This window comes from Perca flavescens, chromosome 13 (assembly GCF_004354835.1).
Source record: "Perca flavescens isolate YP-PL-M2 chromosome 13, PFLA_1.0, whole genome shotgun sequence".
Classification (NCBI taxonomy): domain Eukaryota; kingdom Metazoa; phylum Chordata; class Actinopteri; order Perciformes; family Percidae; genus Perca; species Perca flavescens.
The window spans coordinates 28,926,140-28,942,569 of NC_041343.1; the positions used below are offsets into that span (position 1 = coordinate 28,926,140).

The window sequence follows — 16,430 nt, forward strand, 5'->3', positions numbered from 1 at the left end:
TTAAATATAAGAATGTAAACAAATACAAAATAAGAATACTTAGAAGAGGTAGCCTCAATAAAAATGTTAGACAACTAACTCCTCAAAAGAGGTAAAAATAGAACAATGAAAACATAAACAATAGATTTACATAATAATAAAAGGAGAATAATAATTTCCTTTACATAAATAAAGACATTCACACCATAAATGTATGCATGAAAATGTACCTTCACGCATGAAATGAAGTGTTTGACAACTAGGAAATGTAACTCTAAAGTGCTAATACAGTAATCATGGCCGATACTCTGAGCATTGAGCAGTCAAATACAAAAAAAGAACAAAGCAAATGATATTTCTGTCAACTTTACAGGAAATATTTTGATTGATAAAAATGGTCCACAGTTAAGAAAAAAACACTCAACTGAACTATTCTAAATGAAAAAAGAATTATTTTACAGTACAGTGACAACATTTTTGAGTTGCTTGGGTGCAAATGTGATCATTACACAAACCGCTTACATTCACTTTCAAACTCTGACCCTCACCAGGCGGTTTATGATCTTAAAGGGAAATTCTGAGGCTTCAGTATTGCTTCATTGCACTTGCTTCAGCATCCTGCATGCTGGAGTCGTAGTGAGAACAGGTGACGTGAGATCTCACAGCAGGTGGGTTTGATTCCCATTTAATATGCTAACAAATGCTAACAGTCGAATGCATCAAATCTGGAGATTTTTTATTTTCTCTGATCCAATTGAGAAGTGCATTGAACAAAAGACATTTCTCCTAGCAGACCAGAACCTATAACTGAAAAGTGGAGAGACAACTTTATTCTTAGCTCTAAAAAAAAAAGAGTCATGTTTGTCCTGAGGGTGGTCATACTGTAATGTAAATAAAAAGGGTTTATCCTCTGTACGGTGGCCAATTAAGGACATCTCAGAGTCTCAGCTGTGCTTTGACCTGAACATTAATGCTGGTTTGTTAACATGCTAAATGTTAAGGTGCCTTAAGATCTGATGTGTGCATGTTAGAAAGCCACATTTGAGCTAAATTATGAATCAAATTGTATTGCCATTTTGTGTTCACTTAATTATTCCGTCCGATGTTGACTGAAGGAATAATTTCAAGCTGCACAGCTGCATCCATCTCAAACATAAAGAGCTGAAACAATACGTCAACTAATACATCAGTTGGAAAATGATTTGGCAACTACTTAGATAATCAATTAATCCCAAAAATGTGACACTTTCCCAGGTCCCAGCTTCTGAAATGTGAGATTCTTCTGCTCTTCTTTGTCATGATATGATTGTTAAATTAATATCTTTGGACTCTTGGTAGGAAATTACAATGTTTACTATTTCTTTTTGACATTTTAAAGACAAAAACTGATTAATCGAGAAGATAATCTGTAGATGAATTGATAATGAAAATGCTCAAAATTATTGTAATTTTTGTATCCATTTTTCTGGCTCTGACACAAGAAGGTGACATACAGCGCTCTGATTGGCTGGTTGTTTGTCCACCAATCAATCAGTTGGGATTCAGAGGTCCTGAATCAGGGTAGAATCACATAGCTTGTAATATTTGCATCAGCTAAACGTTAGCTAAAATGCTAAAATCAGCACGGACAAGCTAGCATATGAACATGTGTACAGTTAGCATCGCACACTTCCAATATTATGAGGTTTGTAACACATTTTAGTGTAGCATGCTGATGTTTAACATTTAACATTAGCATGATGACAATTTAATTTAATTTAAATGCTAACATTAGCATGGTTCATGTAAGCCTGGCTAACACTTCAGGTCAGCAAGCTAATATTTGGCATGTTGTGTTGGCATTTAAGTACACACAAGGCTGGATTCAGTCATTAGCTTTAGGTCATAAACTGTAAAATGTTTTGACCTGCAGGTGGGGCTAGAGAAGAGATCAGAGGATCACCAAAGTCAGTTGGATTTATCTGATGGAAAACATGAAAACATGAATGTTATTGAAAGTTTAATGGCAGTCCATCCAGTAGTTGTTGAGATATTTCAGACCCCAGTTGTGGACCAGCGGATCGGTTCTGTAGCCTCTCAGGTAGCACGGCTACAAACAACTTCACTTTTCACACTTCAAGTGAGCCCGTGAAATGTTTGTATGGATTTGATTTACACTTGAGACAGGGTTGAGACATTAGACGGACATTAAACTAAAGTTACAAAAAAGAAAATGTTCAATACATAAAGAGGTAGTCTGAAACACCTTCAACAGAAACAAACGTGACATTTAGTGGCACAAAAGAGTCAGAATGTGGTTTCCTTTGAACATTCAAGTGCTCAGTTGGTCATTGTTTACCTGCATAAATATGTGACATCAGGAAGGTGTTTCAGTGGAGTTCAAGCTGCTCCATTCTGGTCGTTGACATAGATATCCTATAACGTCAGAACCGACCGAGCAACAAACTCATTCATTCCCATGGCAATAACCCAATCAAATAACATGTGGGGAAGGGGTATGACTGGAGGAGGAATATATGTGAAGTACTGTGCAGTAGTTTCATTTATTTATGACATTAGGCCTTTTGGGGAAGTGAAACAATCTTTTTTTTCATTTTTTTTTTTTTATAACTGTATTCTATTTATTGATGTATGTGTTACATGTTAGATAAATAGTGCTGTAGAAGTCTGGTTCAATGTTGTGTGGATTATGTGTCAATATGCCTGTATTGTACAACAAATAGCCTCTCGGGGACATTAACATTAGTCTAAATTCTCTGAGATGTACATAATTCTTTAAAAAAAAAAAAAAAACATCCGGAAACACGTGTGATGTTTTGAATATGCAGAAAGTTTTGAACAGCGGAGGACAATAATAATTTCCTTTACATAAATAAAGACATTTGCACCATAAATGTATGCATGAAAAAGTGCCATGACGCATGAAAAGAAGTGTTTGATGCTCAAGATTTCATGAGGGAGGACCCCCAGACCCCTCTGTTATAATGTGCCCCCCCCCCCCCCAACATTTTTTTTTAAACTAAACCTACTATAAACCTACCCCTTGCATTTATGTCAGAAAAGTCCATTTTGTCCATGATATTTTTTGTGTGTCTGCAGGTGCAGCAGTACCTGAAGCCATTCCAGCTGTCTATAGAGAAGCTGAAGAAGGTTTCTGCCCGGCTTTACAAGGATATGCTTCTAGGTTTGGAGAGAGACCCTCCCTACGATGCGACCGTCAAGATGCTGCCCACGTTCATCAGGGCCACACCAGACAGGACGGGTAGGTTCATATTATTATTTGATTATCATCAGAGAATGTCTAATAAGGGGAGAACTTCCACTCTCCATATAGGGGGCGCTCACAGGCAGGTGCAGAATGAATGGAACTCTGGAGCTATACCCCTCAAAACCCACTTTTCTCAGGATATAAGTTTTTGTCTAGTAATTTGAATGTTGCATCTGAAAGGGGAGGCTAAGAAAATACACACAGCTGGGTGTTAGATTTTTTTTAAAGTTTCTTTTTTATTTCTAAAAAGCCTTTTAAAATGTCAATGACATCATACACACATACGGCCGGAGATACTGCTTTACGGCGAGCTCTGAGTCGCTTCCTTTGTTGTTCCCTCGAGGCATCGACAACAGAGCTGACAGGTTAGACTCTCCCTGTCAATACACTTGCTAGAAAGAGGTTTGGTTTGCTATTCTTTTAACAAATTTAGCCGTCTAGCTCCATAGAGTCCCATTCATTTAGAATTGGACCGCAATCACGCCCCAGTGGAACTCAAACACTGACATTTTTTTATAATAATAATAAAAAATAATTTACTTGATTGTAATGTGTACATCGGTCCCACATGATCAGAATGTGGCTAACTGACATATTTTATTCACATTAAACTGTCTATTAAAATTGTGTTAATTTAACATATAATTTTTCCGTTACAGTAGCATGAATTTATTGTGTAATGTTAAGTAATTTCATCATGTTCAGGATACCAGATGTTAGACTAACTGCTATACGAATTTATTGTGTAATGTTAAGTAATTTCATCATGGTCAGGATACCTGATTTTGGACTGTAACTTAACTTGATTGCTTAAAGCTAGTATTATGTAAAGGTATTCTTCAACTTTAAGGCAATTTCATCATGTCCCTGGTACCCGAGTATCTAAATCTAACATGATTTGTTGAAGTTAACTCAATCCAAATGTATTGCAGCCAGCGGTTCCTTTTTGTGTGTGTAGGAAAATACAGTTGTATGTTGAAATGATTTGCATTGACAAAAAGGCAGTTCTTTGAGTTCTGTTCTCAAAATTGTCTATTTTGAGTATTAAAACTTACGTGCATTTTTTTACCTAACACAAATGACTTTGTGCAGTAGCCATAAACCTGATTTCACAGAGTGATAAAAAATCGTAAGCTTTGTTGCTAAGTTTACACTTACACTTTCTTTTCAACCTGGACCCTATTTTCCTACAGAGAGAGACCTTTCTGTTAAAGAGTAAGATCCTAAACAGTACTTTTAGTGTGGTGGGTTTGGTGATGGTCATTTCTGGGCTGTTTCAAAAAGGTCTCTCTCTGAAATGTTGTACGGAAATTAGACTGTCAGCGGCAACAACAGCACTTGGACATAAATTGAAGGGGCGCAATTGTCCTATAATTTACATTCAAGCTTGTTTGGCAGCTGCCCACTGTAGCCATCTCGCTTTATACTGGACCAATGTCGAAAGATTGTTGTTCCCATCAGTAATAAGGACATAGGAAAATAGGGTCCACGTTGAAAAACCCGAAGTTTTTAAACCTTTAAATTGTGCACTCTGTTTTCAAAGTAGTTTTACAAATGAAGAAAAATATTAACCCTGTGTAAAAAAAACAAAAACAAAATAATAATCCTGAGGAATAAACACAAAGAGCATGTTTTTCTCCCATCCCGGAAATAGCCAGACCTTCCTCCGCAGCAGTGTGGAGGAGGGCAATGCGAGACTAATGTGCACCTACACCCCTTGATCAGCCAATCCGCTTCCTTCCTCCCGGCAGAGCAAGGCGACTTCCTGGCGATGGATCTCGGTGGAACAAACTTGCGAATCCTTCGCGTCCGTGTGGTGGACGGGAATCTGGAAGTGCTGAACGCTGAGAGCACTCCCATCACGACGGAAATTAAGCAAGGAACTGGAGAACGGGCGAGTCATACAGACCAAAAAGTCAAATCAGCTGTCACTATTCCAAAATGTTAACTTGGCTGTTGCCGAGTTTGTGTGTCTGAACAAAGATCATTTGTGATGGAAGAAACTCCGTTTTCTAACGCCGCTGTACAATCGGGGTGTTTTTGTAGTATTTTTGTTTAGATTACCTGATAGAGTAAGGGGAATTTAAGTGAGTCCCATTCTTTAGTATAACTTGCAGCTTGAGTGTGCAAGTTGAAGCATGAAAATGTTTGTCTGTCTGTCTGTCTGTCCAGTTGTTCGACCACATCGCCGCCCGTCTCGGTGATTTCCCCGTCCCTCAGGATCTGCAGGGAGAAACTCTTCCTCTGGGCTTCGCCTTCTCCTTCCCCTGCGAACAAAACCAAATAGACCAGGTGTCTCTCGCACACACACACACACACACACAGACTACACATTTTAATCTTGGTTAGGGTCAACCAAACCTTCCAGAAAAAAGTACGATTTAGGATAAGATTAGGAAAATGTTTTCGCATGATCAAATAAAATCAGCTTATTCTTTAAAAAATGTTGTGTATTGTATATTAAATGTTCTCTCTACACAGAGCATCCTGATCCGCTGGACCAAAGGCTTCAACTGCTCCAGAGTGGAGGGCAAAGATGTGGTGACGTTACTGAGAGAGGCCATTCAAAGGACAAGAAATATGGTGATAGAAAAAAGAAATAAGACCTAAAGCAATATGATGGACACAAGAGTGAAATGTGAAGTCATGTTAAGAGCTGCAATGATAAATCAGTAAATCAGAAAATGAATTGGCAGCTATTTTGATAATCGATTAATCGTCATTTTTCACACTAAACGTCGTCTGGTTCCAGCTTCTCAAATGTTTTCTATCATTGTAAACCAGTGGTGGAATGTAAGAAAGTACATTTACTCAAGTACTGTACTTCCACTACACTTCAGAGGGAAATATTCTACTTTTTACTTCTCAGTATAGTTACTGTTAGCTACTGAGGTGGTTTAACCCAGAGTAGACTCGCCTTGCCAGACCATCCCCACGCTGCAGAGCGGTGGAGGGTCTGGCTACTCCACACAGCATTCTGGGATGGAAGAAAAATGTGCTCTGGTTTATTGGCATTTCTTTAAACCAATCAGAATCGCCATGGGCGGTGCTAAACTCCTCACGGAGCTGCTGTAAAATAGTTGTGCGAGAGAAAACTCAGATTGGACAGATAGTCTAGCTAGCTGTCTGGATTCACCCTGCAGAGATCTGAGGAGCAGTTAACCATAGTCCTCACAAATCCACCGGAGGTTAGAACGCCAACACAAAGAAAGAGGAAGGAAACATCGGCGGTACCGGTTTGTTTCCCAGAATGCAATTATAAGTCATTGCTTTATGCTGTAAAGTGGTTATTTATCTTTTTGCATGTTTTTTTCCGTGATATCTCTGGATGTATTGAAGCTGATTGTTGTTGTTTGTTGTCTTGTTTCTGATTAAAAGCATTGTGACACTCTGTGAGAGACAGATGGAGCACAATGTGTGTGTAGGCAGGTTATTTGGTATACAGATTATAAGAAAGAACATAAACATACCTGTCTCTCTATCTCTCTCTGTCTCTCTCTCTCTCTCTCTCTCTCTCTCTCTCTCTCTCTCTCTCTCTCTCTGCAGAACTATAATATAGGCCCAGTTGTCATAGTGAACGACACAGTGGGCGCGATGATGAGCTGCGGCTACAACAACCCGAGCTGCGAGATCGGCATGATCATAGGTAAAGATTTATTTGAATAAGTACACCTTCAAGATGTCTTTAGATACTCCGTTGCAAGTACAAGTCCTGCATTTAAAATCGTACTTACTTAAAGTACAAAAGTATTTGCATCAAAATATACTTTAAGTAAAAGTACCTGTAATGCAGAATGGCCGAACATATGTATCTTCACATATGGAAATTCTACCCAGACCTGAAAAGTTCAATTAAAACTAAACTGAAACCCATTAATGGGCTCCGAACTCATCGTTATAGACAGCACTAACAAACTGGAAAAGTGTTTTTGTAAAAGGCAGTGTTGGGCAAGTTACTTTTAAAAAGTAATTAGTTATAGATATTAGTTACTTCTTCCAAAAAGTAACATAGGCGGAGTTTCACATTCGAGCCAGGGGGGGCAACAAAAAACTCATTGTAGCAACTGAGACCTGGGGAACACAGCACGATCACATATGGACAAAACAAACATGCTAAATAAACATATGTTTATTTTTTTAAGCAGATTTGAATTTACATTGTAACAATTTAAAACCTCGAGCTCAATTTAGTTAAAAAAAGAAGTCCATAACGCATATAATTCTTGAGCGACAGATGCAAAGCATCCACAACAATCTCCGTCCCCACAGGGCAGGCACAGACACAGGCGCTCTGCTGCTGCGCAGGCTGCACGCTTCTCTGTCACAACGCTGCCTGTTCTGCTTAACGTGAAAAAGCTTAACGTGGTTTAATGTACCTCAACAACGATCACCAAATGTATCATGGCCATATCTTGAAATGAACACTTATGCCTGTCAAAAGAACTTGACAGGCTATGGCGAGGAAAAAGCTTGTACCTAAACAATGATTACCAAATGTCTCTCATATTGCTCCTCATAACCACTGAAAACTGTCATAAAATCTAACCAGAAATGTCGTAATGATTGATCGTTGTTTAGGTATATTAAACCACGTTAAGCTTTTTCATGTTAGGACTTATAAAGCCCATGAGAACCGTTGGGAGTCAACCAACAGCTGCTCCGCTGCCCTGCTGAAAATGTGAAGCAGAAACGCTAAATGTCAGATAACGTCCATAATAATTGGACTTTGGGTTCTATTTTTTGACAGTTTTCCATGGTTATGAGGAGCAATATTAGAGAGAAATTTGGTAATCATTTGTCATTGTTTACGTACATTAAACCTGACCTGCGCAAAAGAGAAAAAAACGTATGCGTCATTGTACCCAGCACTTCTGGAAATGTACCTCCGAATGCGTCTCTGTCCCCAGCACATTTCAAACCAAACTGACGCCCGTGGGCACGGCTGTGTTGGAGCACAATAGACAGACGGTGGCAGAATGCCCCGACACTTAAATTCAACTAACATGTAGCTAGGTTAACAGTGAACAATCAGTGTTGGACCTCCAGTCTGTTGAGATGCCTCTCCAAACGCAGAAACCAAGCGCAATCGCACCATAAAACGTTAAGACACGTTAAGAAAAAAGATCAGTATTTTGCCGTAATCCAATGACATGAAAACAAGTAATCCACAGCGATCAGTAGATTCACAATCAGAGTCCCGGTGTATCCAGCAAGGCCTATACGCGCGTCACATTCACCAGTCCGCTCCAAACAGGTGAACGAGGTGAACTTCGCCGTTTAAACAAAGTAGAATAAAACGTATCAAAGTCCAAATCTACACAAAACGCGCATTCAATTAGTAAGCTGACAGCAAATTTATATACATGGCATTTAGGCAACCAACGTTGGCACGGTAAGATGTCCCGACTAGTGCAACAAATTATTGTTTTTTGCGTCCTGCATATGCGTCGACAATGGTCTCAGGTGAGAGGCAGAGCCCTGAAAAAAATATTATTTTTACTAAAGCAGTATATGAAATCAGATGTATTACCTATCCCCATTTAGTTGTTTTGTGTTTTTAAAGTATTTATAAAATATCTGGTTATGTCAGAAGTAATTATTCCACTCATTTTTGAAACAATGCAATCACCCGTTTCAGCTATACCAGGGGGGGCAGTGCAAACTCCGCGCATGAATTAGTTACTCAGTTACAAATTCTGAAAGTAACTACTTACTTCAGAAAGTAACTATTGCGTTACTTTCAAGTACATTTTTAAATGCTAGAATGTGACCCCACTTTCACCTACCCCTCTTTAACGGAACTTAAAATACACGTGCATGTTCAATTATTTATGATAAATCTGAATATTATAATGAAATGGACACTTTATACAATACATTATTAACAGAAACAATGTACACACATTTAAACTATTTTAATGTTGCTGTGGGACAAAGTGAGAATAGCCTCCAATGTTATGTTTATATAGTGGATTGATACAAATAACACAACACCTCAACAGCCACAACTGGGCAAAATTAAAGTATGCTTGTTAAGCACTATACCAAAAATAAATAACAAATACATACACTCTTTGTAGTAAAAATAAGGTAAGTGGTCTGATCTTTATACTTGTGCGGTATGTGTCCGTCAAGCCGGTGTGTGTTTTTTTTACTCAGTCTTTGCCTCTCTGCTCAGACTCAGAGATCTAGTCTGATGAAAAAAACAGCTTCAAATATATTAACTTGCGGCATTTTTTGGCCGCAACTGCCTTATTAAGATGGGAAGAGTACTGTTTCGTTACTGAAAAAAGTAACTCCGTTAGTATCGCCGTTATTTATAACGCTGTTATTCCCATCACTGGTAAAAGGCAAGGATCATTGGCGTAAAAATTGTGTGACCAGCGCCTTTTTAAAAATGACTTAAGTTAATAGGAATAATATCAGCATTATCAATTATTCTCAACAGTATGTCGTGTGGCACGCTTCTTATGTTTAGATAAGGAGGGTAGATCTAATATCGTTGTTTATCAAATACTTTTTTAAGTGGCCTTTAACAAACTCCATTTCCCATAAGCCCCGGACCTTCGGGGGTTAAATGGCATAGATACGTGTCATGGATGTGGATGAAACTGAAGCTGTATCTCTGTATTGTCACGACATAACCACAACGCTGGGAAAACGTGATATTCGCTTTATGTTTAGGGGCTTCCACAGTTTGGCTGCCTGTGGATTTAAAACTAAAGAGCGAAACACTCGGTTTGCCACTAGTGGTGGGCGGATCGATCCAAATATCGATAAAATCCATACCAACGTTGGTACTGATATTGATCAATACCAGGGTAATCTGATCGATACTTTAGTTTTAGTTTCTCTCCAGTACGTTCCATCAGAGAGGCGACCTGGCTGTCTGTGTCAGTGCCGCTCCTGTCCCAGCGCGGAGCAGGCACCCTTTGCTCCTCCTTCCCCCTCTTGTGATTTGATGTTGTACCGTCACGTGACTCAGCGGCGCCAGGCAGGCAGGCAAACAGCCCGGCCCGTCGGTGGCGGCCAGCAGTGCACACACACAAGCAGGACAGAGACGGAGCAGAAGAATGGCAGAGAGGAAGAGGAGCGCTGTGGGGCTAGATTTTCAGTCCGAAAATTCTCACTAGTTGTCACTAGTGCTGTCAAACAATTAAAATATTGAATCGCATTAATGTCATAGTTAACTCGCAATTAATCGCACATTTTTTTCTATTTTAAATGTCCCTTGATTTCTTTTTGTCCCATTATTTCTTTTATTTTTTTCTCATTTTCGTGTTCTTATCAACATGGAAAAGTGGATCAGCTGTACTGTAGTGTTCAATTTCACACTAACATTCTCACTTGGACCCATTTTACTATGGCTGCATTAAGTTTGTTCTTAGTTGTGGTATCCATGTTCTTCTGTCTGAAGTCAGACTGGACGTGCTCAGTTCACAACAACAAAACACACACATCACTTTGGTCTTGTCAGTGGAACCATTTGGTAACTTTTTAAAAGTAAACTTTCCATTCAGAATCTTATTGGCGTCCATTTTGGCGTCTCGCGCTCGCGCTCGCCATCCACTCAAAGCGTAACGTTAGCCTGCTACTCTTTGGCCGGCTCGCGAGCCCAAACAAGTGTGTGTGGCGTGCCTGTTGTCTTGTTTCTGGTCTAGCTAGATCCGGTGTGGTGTTGTAGTTTTCCTACCGTTACTAGTTGTTGCAACAGCATGTAAAAAAAACTACAAAGTTTGATGGGCCAAAAAGAACGTTAATCTCACGATAATAAAATTGACGCCGTTAAAATGGGTTTGTGTTAACGCCGTTAATAACGCGTTTAACTGACATCACTACTTCTCACCCCTTTTCAAACGGATACATTCCTAAAAAATGAACGAGACTAAGAATAACCAACATGTTGCAGAATTCCACTGTTATTATTATTTCACACTACTACAATCTCCCCTTCACGCTTCTCTTCTCCTTTAGGGACGGGAACCAACGCCTGCTACATGGAGGAGATGAGGAACGTGAGGCGTGTGGAGGGTGAGGAAGGGCGGATGTGCATCAACACGGAGTGGGGGGGCTTCGGAGACGACGGCTCCCTGAAAGACATCCAGACGGAGTTTGACGTGAAGGTGGACGAGACGTCTATCAACCCCAGCGTCCATATGTACGTAGGACGGATCATTAGGAAAATGTCTTCAGTGCAAAATTACAAACAACTTTAATAATTACATACAGTAGATGACAAATATTGTCTGCTTCCAGCTTCTCACGTGTGAGGATTGGCTGCTTTTCTCCACATTTTTGACTTTTGGAAAACATCTTGTTGACTAAATAATCAATTAAAAACAACAAATATTTTCGGAGCAACACGTCAGTTCAGAGCTGACTTGTTGGTTTCAGACATGTCATGTGTAGGCAACAGGGCTGTAGTCAAGTCCACCTTTGTCGAGTCCACGACCAGGACTAGTTGAGTCCAAGTCAATACCGAGTCCAAATGAGAGACAGTCAAGAAGGAGAAAGAAAGTATTAAATTAGGCCATATTATTTACTTAAAGTATAACCATTTACCTCAAGTCACATATAGCTGAAGTGCAACTTCACATTTTAGATGTTCTTTTCTTTTTATTCTGGTGTAGCAAGAACCTTCTGGACTACCGATAAAAAAAATAACAAATAACAAAGCAACACAGGTGTCACTAAAAAACTGGCATGTTCTCATTCTTGAAGTTTTTACTTGTCCTGAAGAATCCATAGTACAAAGTGCTTGTTGACATTGTGTCTGTGGCCAAAATGAAAATGATTGAAGCCTGATGATTAAGGTACATGACGCAGCCAGGCGTATACCAGGAGAACAACAATGCCCGTTCTAGATGGAGTTTTAAATTCAACTAATACCTGTTTTCTGAACAAGCTTGCGTCATTAATGGTTTTGTTTTGAAGGAGGAAGTTACTTTCCAAAAAAAGCATATAGTGCTAGACTCGACAAGACAACTAAAATATTTGGCAAGTCCAATGGTCGAACAACTAGAATATTTGGCAAGTCCGAGTCCAAATACCAACGAGTCCAAGACAACAGAAAAGCATCTCGAGTACTACAGCCCTGGTACACCAACACCTGAATACCCATAGTGGTTATTCTTCACACACTGACTTTAAAAATAGTGTCACTAATGCTTATCAATTTCAATTTTTACAGATTTCTTGGAAAAGATAAGGTTCTTCTTTTTTTAACAGACGGCCTTTGCACACCCACAATAAATAAATAAAATGTATTTATTTTCTCCTGTAGCTTTGAGAAGATGATCAGCGGCATGTATTTGGGACCCTAACCCAAGGTTCTTCTTTTTTTAACCCTTGTGTTGTCTTCGGGTAAAATTTGACCCGTTATCAAAATTTCTATATCAGAAATCAGAGTTTCCTGTTAACTACCTAATTTTAATTACCCAAAAATAACACAGCTGATTCCATACAATGCGCTTTGCAAGGACAAAAAATGATTGGATCTCTACTTTCATTGAATTGTGGGTGTTTTATTCAATTTCTTAGCATTTGAAACAAAAATTTGTTTCGAAACAGTATTCCCGACTGAACGGTAACATATTCCCTTCCTTCCTTTAATATTTGTCTAAATAATTCATAATTTCTGTTTTTTTTTAACAAAAAAATAGGTATAATTGAATATGACTTCCAAAAATAAGTAGAAAACTAGTTATAAGTTAGTGTTAGTGGTGTTTATACATGGTGGTGAAAAGATTAAGCTAAATGTCAAAAAAAGCGAAAAAAAAAAAAAAAAAAAAGCGCCAAAAGAGACAAACGTGAGAAAAAGTGTTGATTTCCACGACGACAAGTGCATGGTTGAATGGAAGACAATGCAAGGGTTACGGATGACAAATAAACAACACAGAAACACAGTTCTTACTTTTATTTTATTAAATGTATTTATTTTATTTTCTCCTGTAGCTTTGAGAAGATGATCAGCGGCATGTATTTGGGAGAAATCGTTCGGCTGCTGCTGGTGAGGCTGGCGGAGGACAACCTGCTGTTTAGGGGACGGACATGGCAGGCGCTGCGGACCCCGTTTACATTTGAGACCAAGTTCATCTCTGAGATTGAGGAGTGAGTGTCCGATGACGCTTTAGAAATCAATCGTTCACCTTGTCTTTTGGTTCCAAACGGTGGTCTTGAGTTGTAAACTTTCTGATCTGGCACTGAGAAATGATCGTTAAAGGGAAACTCATTTGTTTTCAACTTTTGTCTGTAATAAATAGGGGTGTGTGTGTGTGTGTGTGTGTGTGTGTGTGTGTGTGTGTGTGTGTGTGTGTGTGTGTGTAATTTGCTGCAGTTTGGACAGCATTGGATAGTATATATTATACAGTAAGTCAGGAGTAGGCTTTACAGTGGGGTTGCATATTAAGAGCTTTGGGGTCCTTCTCTAAGTAATTTTGGGGTACAAGGGCACTGGAGAAAGCTTGAAGCAGCATTACCACAGGCCAAGCAGTCGGCCCTTTCCAAACAGGCACATTTTGCACAGACACTGTACTAGTTTACTAGTTTTTAGGCATTCTTGAGATCCCTTTATCGCCCTCCCCATTCTAATAAGATTTTTCATGTGTAGGCAAAAACAGAATCCAACATGTTTTAACACAATGTAGAGCCTCTCTAGCATGGCTGGCTATAGATCCCTTTATCTGCCCTTAATCAAAGAAGAGACACTGTCCGATATTGATTCTAATAAGATTTTTAGGCACAGATTCTTGAGATCCCTTTATCTGCCCTGGAGGCCTTTATTTCAGATGATTATATCTACAACAGAGATCAAGCCTGAACACCAACCCCCTGTATGTCTTTACTTCCTGTCTGTGTGTCTGGTTCAGGCAGGACGACGGTCTGGTAAACACCCGGAGGATTCTGACCGAGTTGGGATTGGAAAGGGAACTGGTCGACTGCGCCGTCGTACGTCTGGTCTGCGAAACCATCTCCTCTCGCGCCGCCGATCTCTGTGCCGCTGCCCTGGCAACCATCGTTAACCGTATCCGTACCAACCGCGGGCTGAGCCATCTGAACACCACCGTGGGGGTGGACGGGACAGTCTACAGAAGACACCCCAAGTAAGCACTGAGGAAAATACAGATGCAGTGAGAACGACATTTTGTCAAGATTTTTCTTTAAAGTCTGTATGTAAAAGTGCATCTTTAAAAAGTTAAGAGTTGAAATTTATTTGGTTGCACTTTATGGGTAACACTTTACTTAAACCCCCCTATTTATCATTCATTAAAATTGGTAATAATAATAATAATCTTTATTGATACAGCACTTTTCAAAAGAAAGTTATAAAGTGCTTTAAGCCGCCTACACACGATTAGCAATTTGCTCTCTGCGCACCGCTAGGTAGGGCACAGAGCAGAGCGCAGCATGAGGTAAACGTCATCAAGGGTGGCGAGGAAGCTATTACCCGTTGCTAGGTAACGACATGCTGTTATCTCATTGGTTGCGCTTTCGAAAGATCAGCAGCAATTATGTCAAAGTTGAAATAATTTGAACTTTGAGCGCAGCGCAAAGTGGCAAATCCGAGTGGTGTGCAATCTTGAAGTAGAGAAAATGATCTGATATTTAGCGAGAAATGACGTCTGGTTATGTTGATTATGGTCTGTCACTACATTTCGTTTCCTTCTCTTTCTGTGCTGAATATTTTCGTCTTTCCCGTTCACTCTCTCACCTGCCCTCCCTCTTCTCCTCCCTCCTCCCGGAGGTTCAGCGAGAAATTCCAGGCGACGTGATGTAACCCTACATTTACATTTTCATTACATTTTTTAGTTTGCATCTTTTTAGGAAATTAGGCCTACCTTTCAATTAAAAAATATAGATCAAAAAAAAGGCTTTCAGCCAAATGTGTCTGCATACAACCTTCACTCTCCACTCAGTTACAAAAAATGTCCAAACCATGAAGCATTGTTTAAACTTCTTTCCTTCAGTTTTATTTCCTTTCATGAGTTTGAGGACACATTTCTGCAGTAGATGTTGTATTTAAAACATGTTCTCATGATATTGACCTGCGCAATATACTTTATTTCTCTTTCTGCACTCAATATTTTTCTCTCGTCTTCCCGTTGACTCCCTCTTCTCTTCTCCTCCCTCCTCCCGTAGGCTCAGCAGTAGGCTCCAGGAGAAGGTGGTCGAGCTCGCCCCGATGTGTGACATCACCTTCTTCGACACGGACGACGCCAGCGGGAAGGGCGCTGCCATGGCGGCGGCCGTGGTTCAGCGGCTGGCTCGCCAGTGAATTCCTGACTCCACTCCAACATAACTAATAGCATAATAAGTTAAGTCATAGAATAAAAGTTACGTTTAAAACATGAATAAATAATAAGCTAGAGCTAAAAGATATACCACCAAGACTACCTCCTACTCATAAATAAAATAAAAAAAATGTACTGTTACAAACTCAACTTGATTGGCATTTAAACATTAAAGGTTCCCTGTGGAGTTTTAGACCTCTACGGTGCGGTTTTTCAAAAAGTCAACATTTGGGCAACGCTCATTGGTTGAAAGTGTCATTGGTCATTTTCACATAGCCTTCATACCTAAACTATACTGAACAAATCTAAACTATACTTGGATTTTTACATTTACAATTATTTTTGCATAAATGTAATGAAGTACTTTGATTTCTTAGCCTTCACGCTTCAAAAAGTCGGTCTCTTGCTCTTTTTCAATCTCCTTTTTCTTTTTCTGGGCGAAGAAGAAGAAGACTCCTGTTCCTGAAATTTGGATTTTGAATACGTGTGGTCCTCCACGTTTCCTTCTTCAAACTTGCCGAGGCAGGGAAGCTACGGTACCCATTAGCAGTGTTAGCAGCACCTGTGAGTTTATCATGTGACAGAGAAAACGCGAAAGGTGGCGCAGTATGGTCCGTGTAACGCTTATCAGTTCAATTTTCTAAGCACAAACGGACATTTAGAAAAACAGAAAAATGGGTTCACATATCAAATTTTTCATTTTTTTCCCGCCTTGACAAATTAAAAAATTGGATCTTTAACCTGTTTTTCCAATTTTCTGTTTTTATTCAGAGGATGAGAAATTTAGAAAATTACAAAATTGCATCTGGGCTCCAATTATTCAATACTGCCATGGTATTCTCTCCCTCTTCTAACCCTTACTCGAACAACCTATGGCGCCATTTTGATGCTAA

General features: G+C 39.5%; 1 protein-coding gene across 1 annotated transcript; it reads left to right on the top strand.

Moving 5' to 3' along the window:
• Window positions 1–3,600: 3,600 nt before the first annotated feature.
• LOC114567139 (hexokinase-2-like) lies at window positions 3,601–15,986 on the top strand. The gene is made up of 9 exons (XM_028596088.1): window positions 3,601–3,612; window positions 4,999–5,141; window positions 5,420–5,539; window positions 5,729–5,830; window positions 6,794–6,893; window positions 11,222–11,405; window positions 13,202–13,357; window positions 14,116–14,349; window positions 15,386–15,986. Exons 2-9 carry the CDS (start codon window positions 5,019–5,021, stop codon window positions 15,519–15,521), a joined length of 1,155 nt encoding a protein of 384 aa, XP_028451889.1. The 5' UTR covers window positions 3,601–3,612; window positions 4,999–5,018; the 3' UTR covers window positions 15,522–15,986.
• Window positions 15,987–16,430: the final 444 nt, after the last annotated feature.

What these genes read in the sequence shown, in the direction of transcription:
- LOC114567139 (XM_028596088.1), top strand. Translation starts at nt 5,019, where the DNA reads ATGGATCTCGGTGGAACAAACTTGCGAATCCTTCGCGTCCGTGTGGTG. An exon ending in AACAAAACCAAATAGACCAG is followed by an intron (nt 5,540 to 5,728) that starts GTGTCTCTCGCA and finishes CTCTCTACACAG; the next exon opens with AGCATCCTGATCCGCTGGAC. An exon ending in GTCTACAGAAGACACCCCAA is followed by an intron (nt 14,350 to 15,385) that starts GTAAGCACTGAG and finishes CTCCTCCCGTAG; the next exon opens with GCTCAGCAGTAGGCTCCAGG.